At 43.1% G+C, this 24,456-nt stretch overlaps 2 protein-coding genes across 2 annotated transcripts in view; both read right to left on the bottom strand.

Moving 5' to 3' along the window:
- Nucleotides 1-7,058, bottom strand: part of LOC128874756 (serine/threonine-protein kinase 17B-like) — an 82,616-nt gene extending 75,558 nt beyond the window's left edge. Inside the window, exon 1 of the mRNA XM_054119798.1 lies at nt 6,135-7,058. Coding sequence (XP_053975773.1) covers nt 6,135-6,268 — 134 coding nt within the window. The 5' untranslated portion in view covers nt 6,269-7,058. The remainder of the gene's footprint in view (nt 1-6,134) is intronic.
- Nucleotides 7,059-23,430: 16,372 nt separating this feature from the next.
- The window catches only part of LOC128875505 (mucin-2-like), a 2,731-nt gene continuing 1,705 nt past the window's right edge, over nt 23,431-24,456 (bottom strand). The window contains exon 3 of the mRNA XM_054121139.1: nt 23,431-24,454. Within this exon, the coding sequence (XP_053977114.1) occupies nt 23,431-24,454 (1,024 nt within the window). The remainder of the gene's footprint in view (nt 24,455-24,456) is intronic.

A 24,456-nucleotide genomic window follows, 5' to 3' on the forward strand; every position in this document is an offset into this window, starting at 1 on the left:
TTTTACTCAGAATTTTGCTCACTCCTGTACAGAATTTCTCAGTTTGTTTTAGTTTTATTCTATTGCGTTTTGTCTAGTTTTGGTTAGTTATGTCCAGTTATATTCAGTTACGTTCAGTTTTATTCAGTTTCCTCATGTTTACATCAGATTTGGTCGGAATTCCTCAGTTTGTCTCGGTACTACCGAATTTCGTTCGATGTTGTTTACCTCTGCTCTATTTACATCGTCGTAATCAGTCCTCTCTTTGTCATTCGATTCGTCGAGTTCGCGGGCCACGTATCCTGGAAACACGAGATCGTCGGTGTCCAAGCGCGTACACGTTCGTCGCGTCCAGGATTTTCGAGACTCCTGTTGTAAAAAGTGAAACGTCGCGCGTGCGTGTCGTGACTTCGTTGCGCGTGTTTTCAGAACACGGCGTCCTTAACCGTTTCGAACAAAGGCCACGGAACACGGGCAAACCGGATACGTGCGATCTTTTTGCGAGTAGATCCACTAACTGCGATCTGCGCCCTGGGATCTCGTTTTCCCCCCACGACGGAAGGTCATCGGCGACCGGATCGCGAAGCAGCAAGTAGGCAGCCAGGCTGTCGCGCTAATTGCAGGTGCCGTTACCGTTACTTTCCAGATGGCATGCCCGTTTCTGTCGCGTTCCCTCGTCCGCTCCAATCGGAAAGCGTTCTCCGCGAACGTAACGAGAGATTCCGCCGATCGAGTTTTCTTTCGCTGATCGAAACCGCGCGTTGGCGACCGGTGCGTTCGCCAAATCCCGATCCGAGTTTGTTCCAACGAACAGAGTTCAACAAACAGAGCCTAATATCTCGCAGCATAGAAATTTCGAGTAACGAAAGAAAGATAAACAATTTTCGGAATGTCTGGAACGTGGTTATCTGACAGATTTTATTGCAACCCTTCGACCTTCGTTTCCGATCCTCATCAAGCACGCGAAAAGGTATCTTAACTCTGTATGAAAATTTATATTTATTATTTTCATAGATACAGTACTCTTCTCTGTCATTCATCATAGATCGCTATCGACATTAGTTCATACCTACTTTTGTATTATGAGATAACACGAATTCCCGCGAACAACTGATAAAGACTTAAAATACCGATGATATTATAGAACCAACAAACTCTTACAATCTTAATTAATTAAAAGGTAAATGACTCACGTTGAATGAAGAAGCATACAACGTCTACGCCATACTGTTGAGAAGCCCGAGAACATCGTTTCTCTTCACATAATTAATTCTTACCGATACTATATATAGAAATTTGCTCTATCTACTTTCAAGAGTTCGTTTAATCAACATGGTTGAAACATCTACAAGAAACAATTAAAAATTCAAGCTCGAAGACAATTTCACCAGGATCATCTCTATAAACAACAACAAACAAGTATTTCCCTATTTTTTCTAGGTAAATCGTTTATTGGCGCATTCATAGTCGAACAAGGGTACGTTGCACCTGATCTGACAATATCAAGGGTTTAAATATCGAGTGGCAAGTGCATAGCGGACGATCTCCGCATACTCAGTCCGGCCGCAAGCTATTTTCAACCCACGCTAAACTCTCTCGCTCTCTCGCTCTCCTCAGCTTTGCCGATCCCCCTACCAGTCTCCGCGTATTCTAAGACGCGACCCGATACCATAAAAAGCACCTGTCCCGCTACTCCAAAATTTCCGAGTATCGTTACGCCGATCGAATTTGCCTCTCGACCACCGTGTAACGACGGCTGTCTTGAAACCGCGTTCCGACATACTAGTGCAGTTATTTGCTACGTAATCGCGGCTGCATTTACATTAGCACCGCATGTTGCCACCTGTCGATTCGCGCGACATAATAACACGAAAATCCGTTAAACCGCCTCGGAAATCCGCTACCAGGTTTATTATCCGTACGGTTTCATCGTTTCGAATTACGCGCGAAATTCAGCGATATTGAAATGAAAAGCGTCGGATCGAGTCCACTGTCCGATCGAACGTGACACTTGTTTATATTCGTACACGTTTCGGTTTTGTTTTTTCGAGTCTGTTTTTCGAAATACTCGTTGACGACAATAAGGCATGAATTTAAAAATATTTAAATGCGGTGGATGTGCCCAGCCTTATTTCTATGCTGCTACCTATTTACATAATAAGCATTACGATGCATTCGATTATTTTAAAATTTCTGTACCCGCGTGTTGCACGTTTATTAGGATAAAGGAAAAGAAGTAAATTTTAGTTTCAAATTTGGCGCGCATTGTTAGCGGCGCTGTTGCGTAGCTTGGCGCGCGCCGTTTTTGTTTCAATTTGCGAACGTTCGTTATACGCAAAAATACGTTGTAAGCAAGCGGTCGTGTAATATATCTTCTACAATAAACTATCCTTTTCGCAAAACCACGATAATATCGATATTTAATATTAGAAAAGCCAAAGAATAATACTTGTCTTATCCAGATGCTGCTAGCAATTTTCGAGCGGTACGATACGCGTTATTATTCAACGAATTCTCCACCCGTGCTTCGCGTATCGATAATTAGCCGAATTTCGAGAGTCGCGCGTGAGTAATACTGTTTCGAGTATCCGACGGGTAACGCTGGATGGCGAGAAACGAGTAGGCACGAACGAATCATTAATAACCGTATCCTGACTCATCGCGAGGGTCGGTGGAAGGAAAGGAAGAGCGAATAGTAATACGCGGTCTTGACCTTCGCGCTGATCTACGTCAAACTACGAGATCGTGTTATCGATCCGGATGGAAGGAACGTAAACGTTCTCTTTGTTCGAAATGGGTCGGTCAGTCCCGGGGGAGAAGAAACGGTCTCGTTCATCGAAGGTGGAGAAACGTGTTGCAGCCGTGCGAGCTGCCAGGCAAAAGTAAATCGACGTTAAATGCCAAGACCGTGACGAATACGAGCAACGTCGTGGAGGCAGAGAGAAGGCAAATGTTGTAGGCAATAAAGCCGCTAGCATATGCGGCTCGAGCAGAGTATCGATAGCGGGCGCGGAATCGCTTAATTGGTGAGAACGAAACGGCGCGGGTTTCCTCGACTTTATTTACATTCGCGAATAACGCCCCGTAGATACAGCCATAATATTTATGCCGAGACCCCTTTCTCGAGGACGTTTACGGCGTCGGTCTGACGATTCGTGGCTCTCTCGGCACTCCAACGGCTCCGATTCCAGTTCCCACTTATCTTTCCCTCTATGGACGGGACGATTCCGTGAGCAGGAAAATGGATAAATTCTTATCTAGGTGAAAAATTAGCGGTAGTCAAAATGACAACTATTTCGAGCTTTAAAGAGACTATCAGAGGCGACGAGGATGTGCTTTCTCAAGTCGTAACATTCGTGGTATTGGAAAAGTGACTTCAGTGTTTTCGAGCACAAAGAGAACGTAACTGTACACAGTTGCTTACATTGAAAAAGTTACGCGATTCAACAACCAACAAATATGAGATTCTAAAATATTAAAACGGACCGTTGATTTTGTTAGTTCCCGTTTAAATAGCTTGAAATTTAATTTCATATAGAAGAAGCGACTGTTGTATTAGGCCGATCGCACGCGGCGCAACCGATTTGAAATTAGCGTTGCAAACCGGTTGCGCTCTTTATTTTACCTACTCCAGTATCTTTGTTTTACCTAGATCCACGGTCGCGTGCAACTAGTTTCAAAGTGGTTTGAAACTGATCAGTTGCGCCCGTGTGCGAACGGCCTTATGCGCAAATTCCCTTATCCGGCTACTTTTGTCTCCAAATTACCGCAAACGTGAGAAGCTCTACCGTACAAAAAAAGATACAAAAGATAAAAAGATTTGGTTGTCCGGAAAGTTCATGCATATTTTTAAGAAAAATTCAAAGGCATGTTTGAATTTTCATGTATATTTATCGAATATATATGTACCGTTTTGTTCCACACCTTTCCACCTCTTAAGAAATGTACACATTTTATTTGTTTTCAGCCGTTCCGATATATTCAGACCTGTATCGCCTACTAAAAATCGCCACGGACTTTCCGGACAACCCAATATTTTCTCTACCGAAAAGTCCCTTAATCAAACACCATCTTCAAACAACATCTTCCAATTAATTCGGATAATCGAGGCTCGCCGGTACGAAGAATCACGTTTTAGAAAACCGGACGCTCCGATCAACCCTATTCGCCATGCACTGATAATGCTAGGTAAACGAAAAATTTGATAATTATTAGATCGACGATAACGTCGAATCGCTGTAAGCGAGATGATTAATATTAGAAGCGAATTAACTGTGTCGCGTGACCACCGTGCGACCCGATTCGAGGATTTCTCTTCGGCGGTTTCTTACGATCGACGAGTCATTCGGGACACGCACCGTCTTCGCGGATGGTCCTCGACCTTGCGCGGTTTCGGAGGAACGTTTTTGAGCCGTTCACGGTTTTGAACGCGCTTACACGAACACACCGGTCCTCCCCGCTACGCCGACAAGAAGAAACGGAATTCTCGACGAGGATGAAGCGAGAGGAAGAGACGCCAATAGACCGAGGTCGTAAAAGAGTATCGGCGCGCGAAGTCTCGACCTCGATCTCTCGCAGTAGGGGCACTTTCTTTCTTCGGGAGGGTCCAGGGCCGCGGAGTTAAGGGTGCCCCGGGCCTTAACCCAAACGATCTCTATTCGAGAGCGGACCCTTTTTTTTTTTTTTGTTTCCGCGCTCTAACACGATTTCCAACCATTTTTACGCTTCATCTGCGCCGCAGTCGCAGGCTTCGTTCGAGTAACTCGGTAGTCACAGAAGCGAAAACACCGTGAAACGAACACGAAAAAAGAAAAAGCTGGCAACGTTGGTCGTACAACTTTCCCGGTATCGGCTCTCGAAGGATGTAAATATTTTCGTTTTGGACAGCCGAGATTTCTAGCCGAGTAGAATACGGTGGGATCGCGTCGTGAAACCGTTTCGTTCGAACCCAGTCTTCGTTACGCGTGCTATTTTCTTCGATAATGACTACTTTGTACGCGTAATGCAGCGGAATTTAAACGATAAAAGCCTTAAAGGAATTGAAAATAATATATGGCAGCGTCAGTATTTATCCGCGTTATCGTACAATGTTTACAAATATTTACTGCCATCGGTGTGCCGTGTCAAATTTTATGATCTTTCGATAAACCACTCCTGATACCAAACAAACTACGTACAACCCGTAAGCGAAAAGAATGCATTTGCATCATTCTCTTAAACACTTGCGGAATGTGTCTAGATATACCAAATAAACTTTTGCTCGTGTTGCGAATCGATAAAAGATGACGCAATGGATATATCGGACAAAGTAATTCTTTTATATACACTAGTTCTTGTGTTTTTCCATACGGGCTCCAAAATTTTCGTCCAGCATATCGACTGCATGCTAAAGTTATGCTACGGTACTCGAATACTGTTATTTAGTGTTATTTTTAGCTCTCGTATTCATTATACTATACAGTGACAATATTTTTTGTAAATTTAAAATAAATTTAAAATAGATTTAATCGAGTGGTTAAAGGAGCAGTATAATACTTGGAGCGAGGCTCTTTCTCCAAACGTGCTCGAAAATTTTCGTTCGCTATATGAACTCCTCGCGGACGACTATTTTGGAGCAGATGAATGCTGCATGCTAAAGTTATGCTACGGTACTCGAATAGTGTTATTTAGTGTTATTTTTAGGTCTCGTATTCGTTATACTATACAGTGACAATATTTTTTGTAAATTTAAAATAAATCGAGTGGTTAAAGGAGCAGTATACTACTTTTAGCAAGGCTCTTTATTTCTCTTATTTGTGAAGGACCAGATTTAACCCAGTCTTTTAGGTCTATCTAAGGTTTCCCAAGTGTTCCGTTGCTACAAAGATTAGTATACACCTGTACTTTCGGGGCAGGTATTTTACTCGTTACGTATGCGTGATTAATTTCAGTTCGCGTAAGTCGAAGGGCAAGTTTCAATTAACGAGCGTTAATTAGCAGAGCACGAAGCGCGCAGTGAATCGGCGACCTCGCGAGGTCGCAGGAGGAACGCGGTACAATCGCGAGTCGGAAGCATCGAAGACGGCGGAGTAACCTCGTTACACAAAGAGACGGGGAGATAGGATGTCGCGTCGAGGCTAGACGAGACGAAAAGAAGACGAGACGCCTGGGCTTACCGTGCGAAAGGTTGTTCCTCGACCTCGTACAGCTCTTCGAGGGTCTGTTTCGAGAGAAGCCTCTCCAGTCTCTGGGGCGTGGGAGCGAGATGCCCTGGGATGCTGGTAGTCTCGAACAGGCTGTCCGCCGTCATGGCCGCTGCCGGTTCGACGATGCGTCAACTGGACGAAAAGGACCAAATGGTGGCCGAAATGATAATCCCAAATTTCCGTCGGGGTCGTACGGTGACGCGTGACGACCGCGATGGAGCAGGTCGAACCGCACAGGTTCGGTGTACGGAGTCACACAAGACGGCTACCGATTTTCACTTGGTGCGATCACAGCCAGCTCTCGAATTTTTATCGCGTTTAAAGAGAAATATCCGTGGCACGCGAGAACGACCGGTAGAAAGGGGGTAAGAAAGAAAGAAAAAAAAAAAAGGGAAGGTGTTTTCTCCTGCTCCGGTCACTGCGTTTAAACACGGCCTGTGGATTTTACTCGCGTCGACAACGTAACGGCGAACGTATCACCACGTCACTGTCGCGGCAGGTAACGGCACGCATCTCCGTAAACGAAAATCCTCCTTGCGTCTCACACTGCGGCGTCGATGGCACGAGTCTCCTCGGAGTGCACGCACCGTTCGCGGATACGAGGCACGCGCTTCTATCGTGCGAGCCTTATCACGCGCGACCACTCCTCGCGACGGTTCACCAACAATTGAACCTTCCGCGGCTGGAGCCAGCGATCCCCACTCTCACGCCGTTCAAGCGCCTTCGCTATCTCCGCATTGGTGGGGAAAGTGCATCCCCTCTCTCTCTCTCGAGTAACCGGCGACGGTGCACCGGACCGACACGATGTGCAACGAAATCAACCGAGCCGACTTCGCGGCTTCACGGGAAAACGCGAAACAGAGACGCAACAACCACTTCCTCTACGCGCTAAGTTTTTCGCCATTTCGCTTTTACACGGTTTTCTGAAAGATAGATTTAAAAAAAAAAATGTGAATTCTTTGAAAGAAAAATTTATGTTGCGCGCTTGTTTTCAACGTCCGCGACGCGTCGGTTAAAGGTCTACTTACACATGTCCGTAACTTATCAGTTCCGTATCCGTTCAGTTCCGTAATGTTCCGTCAGAGTCAGTGATTCTAAATATTCTTCTGTTGTTTTCGAATGGGCATGTTCACACGCGTCCGACACCGTTCTATGACGTTATTGATACGGTACGGATACGGAACTGACACGTTACGGATATGTGTAAATAGACCTTAAATGGCATTTGTCGAACGCTCAGAAAGGAGTAATAACAGTTGATCGCGATCTTAAGCGCGTTAACTTTAGAAAGAAAGCTTCCACTGAAACCGCGCGTTTTCCAAATCTTCCCGCGCTCCTTAAAACCCGCCGGCATTTTAGAAGATCGTAAAACGTCGGGTAACGGGTAGAAAAAATTTATGTTGCGCGCTTGTTTTTAACGTCTGCGACGCGTCGGTTAAATGGCAATTGTCGAACGCTCAGAAAGGAGTAATAACGGTTGATCGCGATCTTAAGCGCGTTAACTTTAGAAAGAAAGCTTCCACCGAAACCGCGCGTTTTCCAAATCTTCCCGCGCTCCTTAAAACCCGCGGCCATTTTAGAAGATCGTAAAGCATCGGTTAACGAGCGAGCGCGTTCGAAATCGTGGCGGTAAATCGACTAGCTTACGATCGCTCGAAGTAAAACGGAACTTACCTTGGGCTAGGGAACAAACGCGGAGAGCCAGAAGGCTTGTAAAGCGTGCCAGGATCTTGTCAACCACCGTACATGATTATGGCGACCGAGCATGAATAATTGAATGCATAATTTATCGATTTCGCGGCGAAAGAGCAGCAGCGAGCCGGCAGGAGAAAGAGAGGGGCCGGCGGTCGTAGCGTATAGAGCGCGCGCCTCTGCATTATAGATCTCCTAATAAGTCGGTGCAGCTTCCAATGCCGAGATAAATCAGCTAATCTCGATAAGGATAACCGTTGTCTCGGCACGGTAACTATGACGTAGTTATCCCCGTTTTGTAGCGCGAGTCGAGACGCGCCGCGGCGGAATTGGAAACCGAACAGGCCGAAGTAATGATTCGCAGCTTCTTCGGGATGCTGGCAAGATGGAACAAGCGCTCGTGCTCCGAATAGTATACATCGGAATAGGTGGAATTCTCGTTTAACTAAAATGACTAATGAAAGATAAACGCTCTCAGTTACTCATTGATGGAAAATTTCACACGGATTCAAATGTTCGATCTTCAAATTGACCTGGAGGTCACTCATACACCATCATCTAGATCGGTATACGTTGGTCCTGTTCATCGCATATTAAAGATATAGATCGGGCAAACTTCGATTTATCTTTGATTCAAGGTTATCATAGAAACGGAGATCATCAAAACACTATCAGACGAGACCTTTTGGAGGCGACCAAGCTTTCCGTTCTCCAAAAACCCCTTAGAACGGGGGAACGAATTTTCAAACATAAAATAATTCGTATCCAGCGGTTGACACATTGAAAATTTATCGATACTCGCGATCCAAGCTTCGTTTCTAACTAAATCCGAAACCGAATTGTCGCGCGTGTCCTGCACGCTCCAGCAGCGGTGGCACGCAAAAGGTTACCGATTTGAAATGGCGCTGTTTCGGAGCGTGGTCACGATCCGTCTATCTAATTCTTTCTATCTAATTCATCTACGTGCAATTTGGCGCAAGTAATTTGGCAAGTAATTTGGCAAGTAATTTTCAGCGCGCACGATCCCAAGCGTGCCCTGGGACAACGAACGCGTTCGAAATCGGTTTCCACGGAAGTTGTCCACTCGCCACTTCCATTTCCTATCGATTCTCGCTTCTTCCCTATCCTCCAGGACTGGTTTCGGCTCCCTGCGGCTCCTTTTTGTAAACAGATGTCGATCGTTCGAACCGAGGGGCCCAGCTTCCCTCGAAAGAATCGAGCATGAGGTCGCGACGCGAAGGGGACCCTGGTAACTTTCCCTCCTACGCACACAAGGCGACAAAGAGAGGCAAGGAGAGGAGAGAAGAAGGCACTGGCATGCGAGAGAGCCTTTCTAATCCGTCCAACGAGTTGATGTTTTCGTATCAGCTAGTAGATGGTAACGGAGAGCTGCTGCCTACCAGAAGGGGCAAGGACGGCCGAGGCCGACCGAGCCCAGCAACACGGCAGGAAGTCAACCTGGAGGAAGAAAGAAAGGAAGCCGATCGACGAGCCAACGCTGACAACTGCCTGATCAACGTTCCTCTGCCTTCTACTTCTATGCGCGACGCAACACGCGATCATGCGTTGACGCAAGACCAATCATTTTACGCCAGTGAATCACGACAATAAACGGACACAGAGGTGTGCTTTAACCTGTGGATAAAGGCTCGACCTGTTGGCCCTCGATTCCTGTGCGACGGTAGGCTCGTGGCAACCGAAGGCTCGAAAATATGTAACGTTACGAGACAAAATTTCGTCTTATCTACAAACGATTTATCATTTCTAGATATTAATCCTTTGGTTGCCACGAGCCGATCTTCGCACAGGGTTAAGGGCTGAGTGTTAATGAAAACGAATCTCGATAGAATTCGTACGTTTTTCCGGGAATATAAAAATTGGCAATATGATAAATGATGGATTCTATAATTTCCAATAATCTCGAGACGAAATTTTATTTCCAGCACGCATTTCCATGTGAATCATTGACGGGCTGTTATTGTACAATATTGTACTCGCAAAAAAAAGATTTCGTTTAAGAATTATTTTATTACGTCTACCGAAAAGTTCTGTCCATTTTTATAATGAAACAAAATAATACATTTTTCGTACCTTGAATAAATTTGATTCGATGATAGAATTTTTATCATTGTTTATGACATCTTGCCAGCGCGATTGCAATTTGTATATCATTTTTAACGAATACGCCCATATTTCTTGAAACTTGTTGCAACCGGAATAGACAGAACTTTCCGGTAGACCTCATATATATAAGACATCATTGTGGAACAGTAATGTTTTTATGCACAATTAGACTATTTAACTATTTTCCTGAATAATTCATAGAAGATTATTCACTTCCGGCATTTCTATGCAAAATGTCACTAATGAGGTTCTTGAAAAAATATTTCACCTCCCGAGGACTGCAGACCTATATTTGTCCTATATCTATACATATACATATATACTATGTATATCCGAATTATCTGCTTGGAATGTGGTTCATGATAAATTGGAGCTCTTTATGAATAACAAAGTTGCTTTTAAAATTGTTCTTCAAATCAGGAATACGCTATCACATATATTTACAGGGTTGTCTTGTAATATAAATAAAGCTGCGCAAGCAGTTGTTATCATTGGTATCTTTGAAATAGAAAAGATAAATAAATTTTCTTTGTCCGACAACAGTGCGATTATACAGTGCCGGGATTCGATTGAACGGAACGTTATCTCGAAACAATCGCATACACAATATGCGCGAGGATTAATTATTCTCTTTATCAGATTAGAATCGATAGAAATTCCTCAACTTCCATCAGGCTCGTTGTACACATAATATGTGTTATTCACTCGATTTTAATGATCTTACAAGAACACCTGGTGAGAACCACGGACTTCAAGGAACAAGAAGAAAGAGAGTGTATATTACTCGATACAGATTCAAATAAAAATAGTAAATAATAAATGAAAGATAGTCAGCCTAGAGTGTATCATTTGTTCAGTTCGATCATAAAAATTAAAACGGTAATGAAATATACGTAAACCTTTGAAGCTGATAACTCTAACTTTAAAATATCATGTCATCGAGTCATTTACCATTAATGACGCGACGGACAGTCATCGTCCATTCATTGTTGCTACAGATTCTTATCTCGAAACAATAAATCCGTGTCTGTTCGTCACTTTGTCTATCCATCTCCTCGACAATCGCGAAATGGATCGATGGCAGAAATGCATAAAACTCTCAAAGCGAGGCGAAGGATGTAGCTTCTTTCCCACGTGCCTGTTCCGTTGGAAAAGAGTTCAAGAACACATTGTAGGTAAACAGGGATATTATAATTTGGAGCAAAGACTAGATACGGTTACCGGCGCTATATTGCCGAACGACCCAGATTCATGGCACACGCCATTATCACTTATCACGAGGATTGATAGCGAATACAGGCATTCGGCGCCACGTTAAAAGTCTCACGTTAGTTTCACAGTTTAAGTTCAACAGCTTCATTACGAGTCGCGAGATAAACTTTGCATAAATCAGGCGTTTCGTGCACCGAGTTTCTCCAATGTTGCTTTACGTTCACCGGAATGAAATCTTGTTCGCGTTAATCCGCACCTATATTCTCGCTTGATTAGCCTCGATGAACGGGAGAATCATAGTCTCCGGTATAAAAGCTGCCAATTGATTTCAGCAGTACTTGATAATAGTAGTTTCCTGTAATGTCGACTTTACGGGTAAGAAATGTTCGTGATTTTTAATTTGTCCCTTGATCAGGTTTCTGTTACCGGCACCGACAGGTATTTGTACGATTGTAGCTATCCACCATGGATCAAAACTTACGTCGAGAAGCATTAACAGAAATTATATCATTTTTACATGATACATTCGCAATAATTTATTTTTTATCATTCCTTGGGCCTCTTCATTTCTACGATACTATGATCAATCAAAGATGACTTGGATAGAAGAAAAATTTATATCCTCTTTTCCTCTTTTTTATCGATCGAACTTGTCCACGAATGCCATATTGTAAAGTTGTTGCGTGCACCATTGAATTCGTTCGTATTAGATTATTATGAAAGCAGTCGATTAATAAACGGGTTTGATCGACATCTAAAGTAGTAATTTTTCGGTCATAATTTATATTTGCGAATATACAACGGAGCCCCGGCACAAGGATGCTTTCACAGCCGTTTGAAAAGCTGTCTTCTTTGTGCGCGACAGGGATCTTTGTACGGCCTTGCAAGAACCGTCGAGAATCTGTTCCGGATCCTTTGTTCGAGTTTGCCTGCCAGCAGCTTCCTTTTCGGATTTGCAAGCTGCGATAAGAGCCCAGATGTCGGGAACATTGTTCCTCGGATACACAGTTTCTTCTAAAAACCCATGCTAGCCGAGCCAATCGTCTTCCGTGATCTCCAACGTAGATCATAGTGCTGCGTAACCGAAGAAAGTAGACAACGATTTGTTCTTGTCACGGGGAGATAAGAGACGATGACGATCGTTGAGAATCTTTTGACCTATAGCGTCTTGTTCGAAAAGGAAAATAGCAACGTTCCGAGCTAATTGTACAAATAACGATGATCATGGTCAAAGCAATAGACAAGTAGGCGTGTACGTATTTATGTACTCGCGGTAGATGCTAATATCGAAAGTACGTACAAACGTATGGAATATTTTATTTCGCATAACCCCGTAACATATCCTCTGTATGCGTTTGGTATATATCTTTCGTATTCGCACACGTCGTAAATGCACAAAATTCGCAGTGCAGAGATTATGCTCGACATCGCGGACTACGCAAAAATACGTAGACGACGTCAACATAAAAACGCGAACTGAACCCTGACCCTCGACTGAATTTTTTGAAATGGTAAAAAAACCAGTCATGGCGTCGTTGATTAATTCATAAGTCAAAACAAAATAAAACATCGGGCTCGTTTATCTGTCTACAATTTCAAAAGCGTTTTGTAAAGTAATATATAGTTTTAATTATTGTTATTTTGACGAAATCAGTACTTTATACGCATAACATTAAGAGATCGAACGTTTTAAACATTTTCCTAAATTATTGTATTAATATTCGCAAAACTGACAGAATTACTGGAATGGAAACGGTATCGCACGTAAAATTGGAATGTTCGACAGATGCGAAGCGTTTGCTTAACGTGTTTGCTTATTTTTTTTTTTTATATTTTTCAGTATTCTTGTTTGCATTTAGCGACGGACGTCAAGTGATTAAACTAATCGACGAATTTCAATAGCACGTTTCGTAACATTACACAGTATGCACAGGTGTTTGCATCGTTGGAACCGTTTCGTGCCACCGGTACGTTATCTGCAATCACTATATCGTTCACTATTCCAAGGAATTATTCATTTATACTCTGGAAAGTTTTCCTACCGTTCCCCGAAGTATCATCGTTTCAACAATTCGCTCCATTCTTTTTACAGTCATATACCTATGCTGAATACGAAAACAAACCATTCCTTTGTTTTGGGTGAATACAGAATTCAGAAAGTCAAGGACGCCGAGAGTACGCGTTGTTTTTCGAGCAGAATATTTCTTAGACAAATTAATATTTATTAATGGAAAAAAAAAAGAAACATGTGTCCTCTCGAAACACGTATAAACGTACATGCGTAATTTGGAGAAGAAATTATCGATAGGCATTCGAGTAAAATAATGACGAAGAAACGCCATTATTTAGTATTCCAGAGCAGAGGATCCTCTCAACTTCGAAATGTTTGACCGAGTCATAGAACGCGCGCGCGCGTTTCGCATTTAAACAGCGGCAAAAACAAAGAATTTCGCGGATCGCTCCGCAGGTTTCGGTTTGTCCTTCCCCGAGCAACGACGAATCATAAATAAATTCTGGATCCTGGTTTGGGCGACTTTCGAAGATGCCCGTCGCCCTCGCGATTTTTCAAGAGTTTCTCGCGAAACGGTGCGTCATTCGAGCTAGACCGATGAAAATCGCACGTACATATGGCAAACATACCGCGGCCAAATGGAGCTATACCTAAACGAAGCCTGAATTAATGCGCGCCTGCGTACCGTTCGTAAACCAGGAGCCAGGAGCTGCCTTCCTCTCCGCCCCACCCTCGCGCGAGATTTATGCTGCCATTCGTGGCAAAAGTTATTGTTCCCATGGGGCTTTGTGTGTTCCCCACGTGTTCGTAAACACTCGATAAGCGTGTCTGCAGACCGCGCCGCCGGACCTATGTCCACGAATTCCGACGGCGAAACCATTTTTAACGCGTTTCTTCGCGCTGTACCAATATTTGTTTTGTATGGAAAATCGAAATATTGGAGCGCGTACGAGAACGGTGCGCAAATCCAAAAATATATAAAGCATCAATAATAGTATGTAGATCGTGAGGTATGGAAGATGAGACGTACTTTTATTTAAATTTGTTTTATTTAAAGTACAATAGAGGGACTTTTACATAATTTTCACGAAATTCAATCCCTACGCTTCAGACTAAATAAAAGTGTGCGAATTGAGAGACTACGTTTATTATTTCTCACGAATGTCGAACCGACGCGTCGCGTTTCGATTCCTTTCTCTCTTCGGCCGTCGGTTCGCGGGGGAGAATATTCTTCCTCCTTCGACGTGCATCATTATACATATATCTGTATTCAAGACACCCTTTGGCGGAAGCTAAATTCCGGCAGGAAACTCGTGATCGTAATCGATTTCCGAAGGAAACAGAAATACCGTGGGAATCTCCTCACCGACGCCGACGTTTACAGATCACAAATGGGCGCAACCTGGGTAAACAATTTTCAAGATCGATTAAAAAATAAACAACTTTCGATCCCTTGTGAAAATCAAAATCCGTGTACCGCGTCTCAATTACGTTTAAACAAGAAACAAGAAAAAAGGTTTAGGAGTTTTTAACATGACTTACACTTTTTAAACGTTAAACTGTCGTGGTTCGCTGTACGCCGCGGATCGATTGGGTAGGAGCGTTTTAACGAAACGAAAAGGGCGCAACTTAGGGTTGTAATTATGTATATCGCGTGCAAAATGCTTTTGTGCACGCCCATCCCGGAGAGACGTTCTATCGCGAGGGTGCGAAAACGGAGAATGGGTGTAATGGTAACGGACTCGTGCTCGTGCAACTGGATCACGGTTGGCTCTTACTCCGAATGGCCCTATATTTATAAATACGCGCATGTGGACGCGTGTCAGAAGCCAGGAAGAGGGTGACACGGCGAAGACACAAAGGACTTAATTGTATTGTCCGGTGACTCGCGTGGATTACACGGTCGACGGCCTGGAAATGGTTACTCGTATCGTGGAATATGCGCGGAAACGTTCACTAGTCTCCTGGGCATCTGTACTGGAAACATTCGTTTTCCTCGACTATCGCCACGTCCCAGTTGCCGCTCGTAAAGCTAGGGGAGCTCGGTTATTTACGAGCTTTCAACGGAGATGCCTCCTGGTTAATTGTAATTGCCAGCAAAGGACGAAATGTTTCAAATGGAAACAACCGGAGTTATGGCGAACGAAACGCGCGCAATGCATGTCGTTACCCTCGTTGTTCGTTTAAAAATCAATAGGAAATATAGTTTGAAAACAGGAAAGTTTAAAAGTACCTCGAATCTACTTTTGTTTTATTTTGTGTTGGAAGGTCATTGAAAATTTCAAAATTGCCAAAAGTTATAACCGTTTGTATCGCAGGCTGGCCTGTTTTAAATACCTCGCCCTGTATCGAGCATATAAAAATAAAATAATAATATTCACTGCATCGATTTCAGCCTAAGTAAATATGAAAAACATATTAATAGCTTACAGTATTCTTCACTTATACAAAATAAAATATTAATATCAAATAGTAATACATTCCGTATACATTCTCCGCGTATTCACCGCGTCAGGTCGCGAGTACGAAGGGGTTGAAGGATATTTTTATCTGGTGCCAATAAACGTCTATTTATCCGTCTGGCTGTCTACCTTCGGACATAAAAGAAACACAGAGATAGAGGAAACGCTTTGTCGACTCGGATTCTAGGTAGCGTCGTTTCATAGGTCGTAGCAGACAGAAAGGCGACGCGCTATCATTGGAAAAATTGTCCACCGCGGATGCTCCGCGTCCCCTTTGTCGAACTTTCATCCCTGCCTCGCGAGACGCGCCACACAATATCTCACGTCAAAGCAAGGGAAATGCATTTACCCCGGTATTTTTCTATCAAAGACCGCACGCCTCTTTGTCGGGAGCTTTTACTGGCAGATGCATGTATGTTCCGGTCGATACCGGGCGCGGGGACTATCGAATAGACATTCGATCGTATCGAGCAAGTATTGTATGCCTTTAATGAAATTTCGCGACGTAGCTTCCTGCACCCGACAACTATCAAACTCACAAGGGAGCGTCGACGACCGGTAAGCTTCGTTTTTAAATGGAAGGAACGGACGAGATAAAATGACATTTTGAAAATATGAACTGCTTAACCTTTTATTTGGTTACATTTGGTTAAAGATTATTTTCAGTCAAAGCTAGATAATTTAGGGCAATATTTAGAGACGACACAGAGCAAGTAGAAATAGTCAAATAAGTGGCCATCTTCTTATAGAGATCGATGTGTTCGGATAAATATCCCGTAAATGCTGTCCTAATTATTATTAACCTTCTATAGGTCCGTGTAAATTTCAGATCACGTGCTAATATATCGAGGTTCGAACGATTTTATTTTTACCAAATAATTTTCGTTTTTTTCACAAGTCTTAATTACGTACGGCAGTTGGCAGCAACATCAACCTGAAATATTAAACTAATCACTTGCAAATTGTTTGCAGGAAAAATAGAAAGAATAGAAGGTTAATACGGTTTCTCCTCCTGAGTCGAGGTACAGTAGCGGTTAAATATGTACATCGCAGTCTTCAGGACCAATTCCAAACCAATGAATATTTATGCAAAGTTTCATCGAAATCAGCGTTTGACAGTTGGCGATGTTCCATCGTCGGGGATCTTGAATGTCTCCGACATCTGACTCGGTGGACTTGTGTCAAGGTTAATATCCGCTCGAAATTTAAAAGGGTACTTGAAGCGATTGCGAAATCGCCGTTTATTATTCGTATTCAAACGAAACGACAAACTGTCTCGACGCAACGATAAAATGATTTATGATTCCTGCACGGAGGCCGCGACGTAGCTAGAAAATGACGCAAGTAAAGTAATCGGTTAAACGGCACGCGTGCTTGCCATAACTCGGTTACAAGTCCCTATCAGGTCTACCGGAAGTGAAACGATCGAGGTAGATTTTTGCCACGTCGAATTCGGAGCCGAGGAAAATTCTAATCTACACGAACAATTTCGTACAACTAATTAAAGTTTATTTTGACTACACGTAACTTTAAAGATTAACTACGTAACATTTCGTTCTATTTTATAATCGAGTCGGTATATAATAATTCTCAATTCGAATGAACTAAAAGTCAATAATAACTAATAATAATTGAATAAGATTGAAACGACATTATAATTCGATTAAATTGCAATCGAGTAAGATTAACTGTGCAGTACGATATAGAGAATCGTTCCAACGCGAGAAACGCACCAAACTAATAAACTTTCAGTCACCGTAACGTAAACCCTCTTTAAAAAGAAAACTCTGGCTATCTGTGATCAAGGATCGCAATTTACTTTGCCTCGCTGCTGGCAGATTCCAAGGAGGCCTCGTCCTGTGCCGAGTCGTTATAAAGTTTTCACGTGCCGTGAAAGTATTTTTAAAGCATGCTCACCCTTGATACAACCACTCGACGCAGCACGTGAAGATATTAGAGAAGGCGGCAGATGTTGTCCGTGCGAGTGCATAGTTCGAGATCGTCGACTGATCGTTGCCTGTTGCCCTGGGTCGCGGAGTAGTTTTACAATTTTTTTTTTTTACCTGAAAAACGCCAGGGTTTCGCCTCCGTTAGAGTACTCCGCGCCCTGGACAATGCCTGCCGTGCCTGGTCTGCGTCTGGCGCGTGTAATCCGTCCCACGTGCCTGTCAGAGGATCCTTTCGGCGGTGTAATCAGGAGTGGAGCTCGTCTCAAGATTACACGAGGAGATGCGTTTTCCACTTAACCTGTGCTGCGTCGCGTGTGCCATCGAGGATCTATCGCAACATGAGATCTGGAAAGCGTACCCCTTGAGGCTGAGCGGAGCCGACTTGGTTCTTTAATCTATATTTAGTATTTAATTGCTGTACGTCAGAAAATTAACAGCGAGCAACATTTATATCTTTCAAAACTATATGTAGATATTTTATCCACTGATTTGTACATTTTTAATATTTAACTGACCTGTGGTTGAGCGGTGAAACTACAACTTCGTAAAAAGAGGAGGCGAAGTACGAAGTCTATTTGAACTTTTATATTTATCTATATTTTTGTATTACAACGAATGTATTTCCGGTAATAATATAATAATATTAACATTTTATTTGGTATAAGTGAATAATACTCTTTATAAGCTCGACGCAGTGAATATTATTCATTTATTTTTATACGTTTAATACAGACCGAGGTACTTAAAACAGGCCACATGAATAATTCCCAACGGCTTCAAATAGCTGCGTTTCGTAGAAGAGAAATTATCGAACACGATGACAGAGGCGAGAAGTTATTTAACCGCGGCCTGTCACAAAATCACGAACAGGTAATTCAAATTCGTCATCCAAGTTTCCCAAGCAGGGAAACGTCATCGTTCCTGCCACGTAGACATTAACATCGGTTAAGCAAGTCGGTTCTTCTCGGTATTTACGACACCGAGCCATTATGTCGTCCCCGGCTAATGTAAATACAATGTAACGTATGCGCCCGTCACCCTGGACGCGTGCAAGTGCGCGACATGCGCGAAGTCAGCTGTTTGCAAATTATTCGGAGCAGTTGTAGCACGGAGATAATGTTATTCTTATGCGTGTACATGTAGGTGAAACGTAATTGGAATTGAATGATAATAAGTAAAATAGTACGTCCGTATATGTTGTAAAATATTTCTCATTTAACACTAAACCTACCGACGTTCCATTTATATTTATATCTACTCTTATCGGACAAATTACTAGTCTTGAAAACATTTTTTTTCTCAATCGAATGCAAAAATATTTCACGCAGTACTAATTCAGTTAACGCTTGAAACTGTGGTGTAAAATTAATGTATATCATACAAGAATTATTTACAAAAGTTTAAAAACGTTTCTTTAACCTACCTTTAACTAAACCTACTGACGTTCCATTTATATTTATATCTACTCTTATCGGACAAATTACTAGTCTTGAAAACATTTTTTTTCTCAATCGAATGCAAAAATATTTCACGCAGTACTAATTCAGTTAACGCTTGAAACCGTGGTGTAAAATTAATGTATATCATACAAGAATTATTTACAAAAGTTTAGAAACGTTTCTTTGCCGGTTGTAATAGGTTTAGTGTTAACAAATACAGTCAGTCCCACGGGTATTCGTACCCTCTATGTCTCATCTAAAAGTTAGTGGACAGCATGGAGGTACCGGACCATAATAAACAACAACGTAGACAGAATAATCGCAAGTTATTTTATTTAATTATGTCGAGCCGTTTGGAAATTACGGCGTACACGGTCTTGTCAGGCCGCAACTTTCAGAGATCCAACAGATTCTCCATCCCCTTCGGCGTTATTCCGTCGCGTTGAACACGACCGCGCCAGGAAGCCACGTTCCGGGTCCGTTGGCCCGTAATCGCAATTAAAACGATGACACTCGTTTCTCGGTAAGATGAGCGATGGACCATCGAGCCCTTCCCTGAACCGCGGCCGGCTATCACGGATCGGCGATACCAAAGTGGCCGTCTCGGGATCTTTAAGAGGGTCTGCAACGTGTTCTCGATAACCGGCGCAATCTATTTCCGGCCGCACGAGCCACAGGCGCCAGACATTAGGCATTCCGCGTTCGTCTATGCCTGCTAGTGATCGGTTACTGACTCGGACGGAGGACACACGGCGTGTGCGCGCCGGTGTGCGGTGCAACTCTCTGTCACTCGGCTCGTTTTCCTATTAATTCCGCCGTGGCTCGCAAAGGAAGTGCGCTGGAGAGTCGGATATGTGGCGCCATGCATCGTCGGGAATATCTCGCGTCTGAATCACCCTGGCTCGCGCTTTGAGGACGTCACTTTCTTCGTCGAGCGCTTATCTCACGTCCATTCGGCCGATTGATACCGTTTGTTACGTTTCGCGGTATGCTTGAACGAGATCGACGTTTCTCACGAAAGGAACACCGATCCCGCCGTGGAAAGCTCGAGCGCAGCACTTCAAAGTGGAGCAGACGACGCGACGGGGGGTTACGCGGAAATTTATGCAAATAATCAGTCGAATTTGCTGACGTTGGCCTATTTTCAATAGTATTAGTATAGCTGGGAGACATTTTATTTGTACCTGTTTATAAAATCCGGTGAAATGGTTGGTCTTTATAGGTGTAGTTGTTGGAATATTGACTAGAATTCAACCTTTTAACTTACTACGAAAATAAACGCACCGAAAATATATGTACAATGTATCTGTCATTGCGGAATAAGAAAAAAGAAAGTTTAGTATACGGCCTGTCCTCTCAAGTCCCATTCAAGATCCTTCCTATAGCCTAGACTCTAGGCCCTAGAGTTTCCTAGAGTTTCCGAGAGCCTAAACAGATGTGTGAAAACTGCAGTGTATACAGTAATATATAAAATTAGTAAATTTATTCTTTCGTTACACCTCGTTTCCATTAACAGTGCTACAGATGAAAACGATCATTTTCATTCTATATTTAAATACTCATTCAACGAGAATTTCAAATTCAATAAAAATAATCAACTGCGCGCAACCTCCATAACCGTCATAATTTTCTGTCATCGAGATTTCAGTTCCAGCGGATCGAACTTGACGGAACAGAGTCATATCCGGCGAGGGGCGGTCGCACGGGCAAATCCGACGTCGCACCCTAAATAGGAAGCGCGTCCCGACGCTGGACGACGACGGTGTCATCGGTGGTCGCGTCCACGGCCGCGGTCGCGCTGATCTCAGCAGCTGGCAGAATTTGAGCGGACATACTCATCGTCCTACCTAAAATTACGCAACCGTATTTAGCTAGGTGATTCAACCGGTAGGGCCAGAGCCAAAGGCGAGCTCATCTCGCTGGGAAAGCTACCTACCTATAGCCTGCCTACCTATACGAGCGCGTTACACACGGGACGAGCAGCGGTGTACAAACGCGATGGAAGACTCGAGAAAACGTACACATCATCAAGAGGAGATCGTCCACGCGATCTCGCGTAGTGATTCATACCGTGGAACGCGAGAAACACGACCTAACCGCTCTGACCGTTAGAGAGCCGTTCTATTTCTATTTCGGTCGAACCGTGATGTCCATTCGGTTTGTTTGCGACCGTTAATAGAAGGCGACTCGCGAGCCAGGCCCGTGGTTGGACACCGAAATATTGTTTCTCTCCCCTGCGGCTGAGATACCGCGGTGTTGTTTATTATAGCCGCGCCCTCAGGAAAAACCCGATCAACCCTTTCACTGCGAAGGACGTGTAAATACGCACCCAAGAAACGGGCTCGAAGATACGTTTGTATTCGTTGAATCGACCTTCAAAAAATATCAGCTTGTAGGGGATGATCAGGGGAAACTTTTTTTATATTTACAATTTATTCGTAGGATGCTTAGTTTCGAAAATAAAAATTGAAAAGTTTGAGGTTGGTTGCAAAAATTCAATTTCAGGAAAATGAGTTTCTATAAGGTTTCAATTTTTATCTGTTAAACTAAACGTCGTGTGAATAAATTGTTAATATAAAAAATCTTCGTTTTGTCATCCTTTTTGAGGTGACACTTTTTTTAAATTCGATTGTTCGACTGTTGTTGTTTTTTCTTTAAGACAACAGCAGAAGTTAGATACCTTGGTTTTATTGTATTCAGCTGCAACAGAAAGAAAAACCTAAAACAATCTACCCTCGCTCATGGCTAGAGTTAAATAGAGATTTAAATTCTCAATAAATTAGACAACGATGAGAAGAATCTACTTATTGCAATTTCAAGTCTCCTGGTTTTGTTTTCGTTGAAAAGAGATCATCGGTCCTAGAAAGTTATAAGCTCCATTTCATTCAAGAACACTGCAATTTTTTATTAGCGCCGTTCACGCCTCTTTCGTCCATTTCTTTCTCTATTTTCTCTTTAATTTTATTCTAGTTGAATCTGAATAAGAACGCGATCGGGGTAACACGATCCTCCGATTCGACATTTCTCCGTCACGAGCCAGAATCTATAGACCGCCATCCTCGTCGCGTATCTTATTTCCAGCGACGTTTTCAGCGAGTGAAAATAGAAAACCGCGGGCTTCGGGAACGCAAATTTAGATTTTCTTAGATTTCTTTATTATAAATACATATATATCAATCAATTATAGAACGCGACCAAACTTTTCCTCATTTACACCTATATTTTACTCGGGATTAAGAACTGTGCCGTGAGCTTGAAAAGATTAAGAACCACTGCTTTAGCGGATCGTTCAAACATTCAACACCGACGTTAGTTATTTTAGCCGGCTATTTGGCAGGCCACGTGCTTGCCAAATATTTTTCGAGTTCTATTAACCTCGCGCTTAGTGTCAAAGATCTCTGTCGCGAGAGAAGATTCGCAAATTTTCAAAGTAACAACCATTACAGAAGCTTCACCCACGTTTTTCTTCGACGAATCGTCGCGCGTAGTCGTCGATCGATAGACTCGAATAATAGCTAACGAATAAATCCAACGTGCCACTTTTTAACGTCCTCCTTTAAGCTTATCGAGTAGAATATACTTTCGGGTAGCAACAAGGAACGTCGTTCGGTCGAGCCATTGAACGATTCTTTTGTGAATGACGATAGAGAAGAAGATTCTTGGAAGTTGAAACACCGAAACGCCGAGCGACGTAAACTTCCGGTTTCCTGGGTGGTTTCTCTACGCCATATTGGTAACACCGATCACGCGCCGAGTTTCCGGTGATTGGTAACCACTTTTGAAGCCCGTGGAGCTTTTAGGACGCCCGTGGAACGTATAAATTACACACACACGTGTACACGAAATCTCGGTCGGGTCCCACGAGTCACCCGCGGGCACGATACGTCCGAATACTAGAGAGAACGTAAAGCGAATTTCAATCAGCGGCTGCTGCGTGGAATCAACTCCCGACGAGAGAATGCACGCGGTGCACCGGCTTGCGTACCGTTCACGGTTCTCTTATTTTTCGACGATAAAGGGACGGCATTTGCATGCCCGGCGCATGATTCACAGGCTAATAAATATTTATTTTATGCGAAACGCTTAACCGCTTGATTCGAGGGACCCATGCTTGCGACACGTCTCTACGCGGACTGCGATCGAGCAATTACCAAGATCAGTCACGAATGCATCGTGTCAAATCCGTTGGGAGTTTCAGATCTATCATCGCAATCGTAAGTTTACGAGTTATTATTTTTCATCGGATGAATGGAGGCAAAAGTGATTTTTTATTAATAAGATCATTCAAAAATATACATGACATTTAAGGAAATCTAATTCGGAAGTGAAATTAAGTCATATTTTTGTTTCTTAAAATAGAAATTTCCTGTTTCTTGACTACGGACAATTTCGTACATTTGCAGCGAGATCGCATACTTTCGTCGCAGTATTGAAGTTAAACCCTGGTAGACAATTCGCTGGAGGTAATCTTAATCCACTGATGCATACATAATACTTTGAACATTGCTTTTCATCCGGCACACTGACTATTCCTGTCGGCGGACACTTCGAACTTCTTGTAGGTACTTTAGTAGTTTGAGTAGATTGACATACCGGTCTTTGAAAAGTAATTTGGCAACTTGCTGTTTTTGAATCGAAGAAAGAACCATCTGCACAACGGAGAGGTCCGATTTTCTTTCCCAACAAACATACGTAATACGATTGACAGTCGCCACGGTTATCTGCCATATTTATAACCTTCAATGGAGGACATACAACATTATTTGGAATTTTTGTTGTATGTTTTTCGGTTCTCGTAGACAACGATAAAGTTGTTAATGGACAATCTACATTTTTTGGAAGGTCGCATAGTCCTGTTATAGAATTGAAGTAGTGTTCATCTCGACAAGTATAAGACCCATATTTTTTACCCTCATTGCATTCATAATACGATGCACAATCACTTTCATGGGTCACATTTACATGTCCGTGTGCTGGGCACATACTGGGATTTGGTGAAGTTGTTGCTGTAGTTTCTATACTTGTAGAAGATGACTCTGTGGGTATAGGAGATGCAGTTGAGGGTTCTGTGGTGGTTGGCGATGACGTCGATGGTACTGTAGTTGGTGTCGTTGACGTCGATGGTTCTGTGGTTGTTGATGGCGATTTTGAAGGTTTCGTGGTTGTTGATGGCGACGTTGAAGGTTCTGTGGTTGTTGGCGGTGACGTCGACGGTTCTGTGGTTGTAGGCGATGACGTCGATGGTTCTATGGTTGTTGATGGCGACGTTGATGGTTCTGTGGTTGTTGGCGATGACGTCGATGGTTGTATGGTTGTTGATGTCGACGTTGATGGTTCTGTGGTTGTTGACGTTGACGTCGATGGTTCTGTGGTTGTTGATGGCGATGTTGAAGGTTCCGTGGT

Source organism: Hylaeus volcanicus, chromosome 4, assembly GCF_026283585.1.
Source record: "Hylaeus volcanicus isolate JK05 chromosome 4, UHH_iyHylVolc1.0_haploid, whole genome shotgun sequence".
Taxonomy (NCBI): Eukaryota; Metazoa; Arthropoda; class Insecta; order Hymenoptera; family Colletidae; genus Hylaeus; species Hylaeus volcanicus.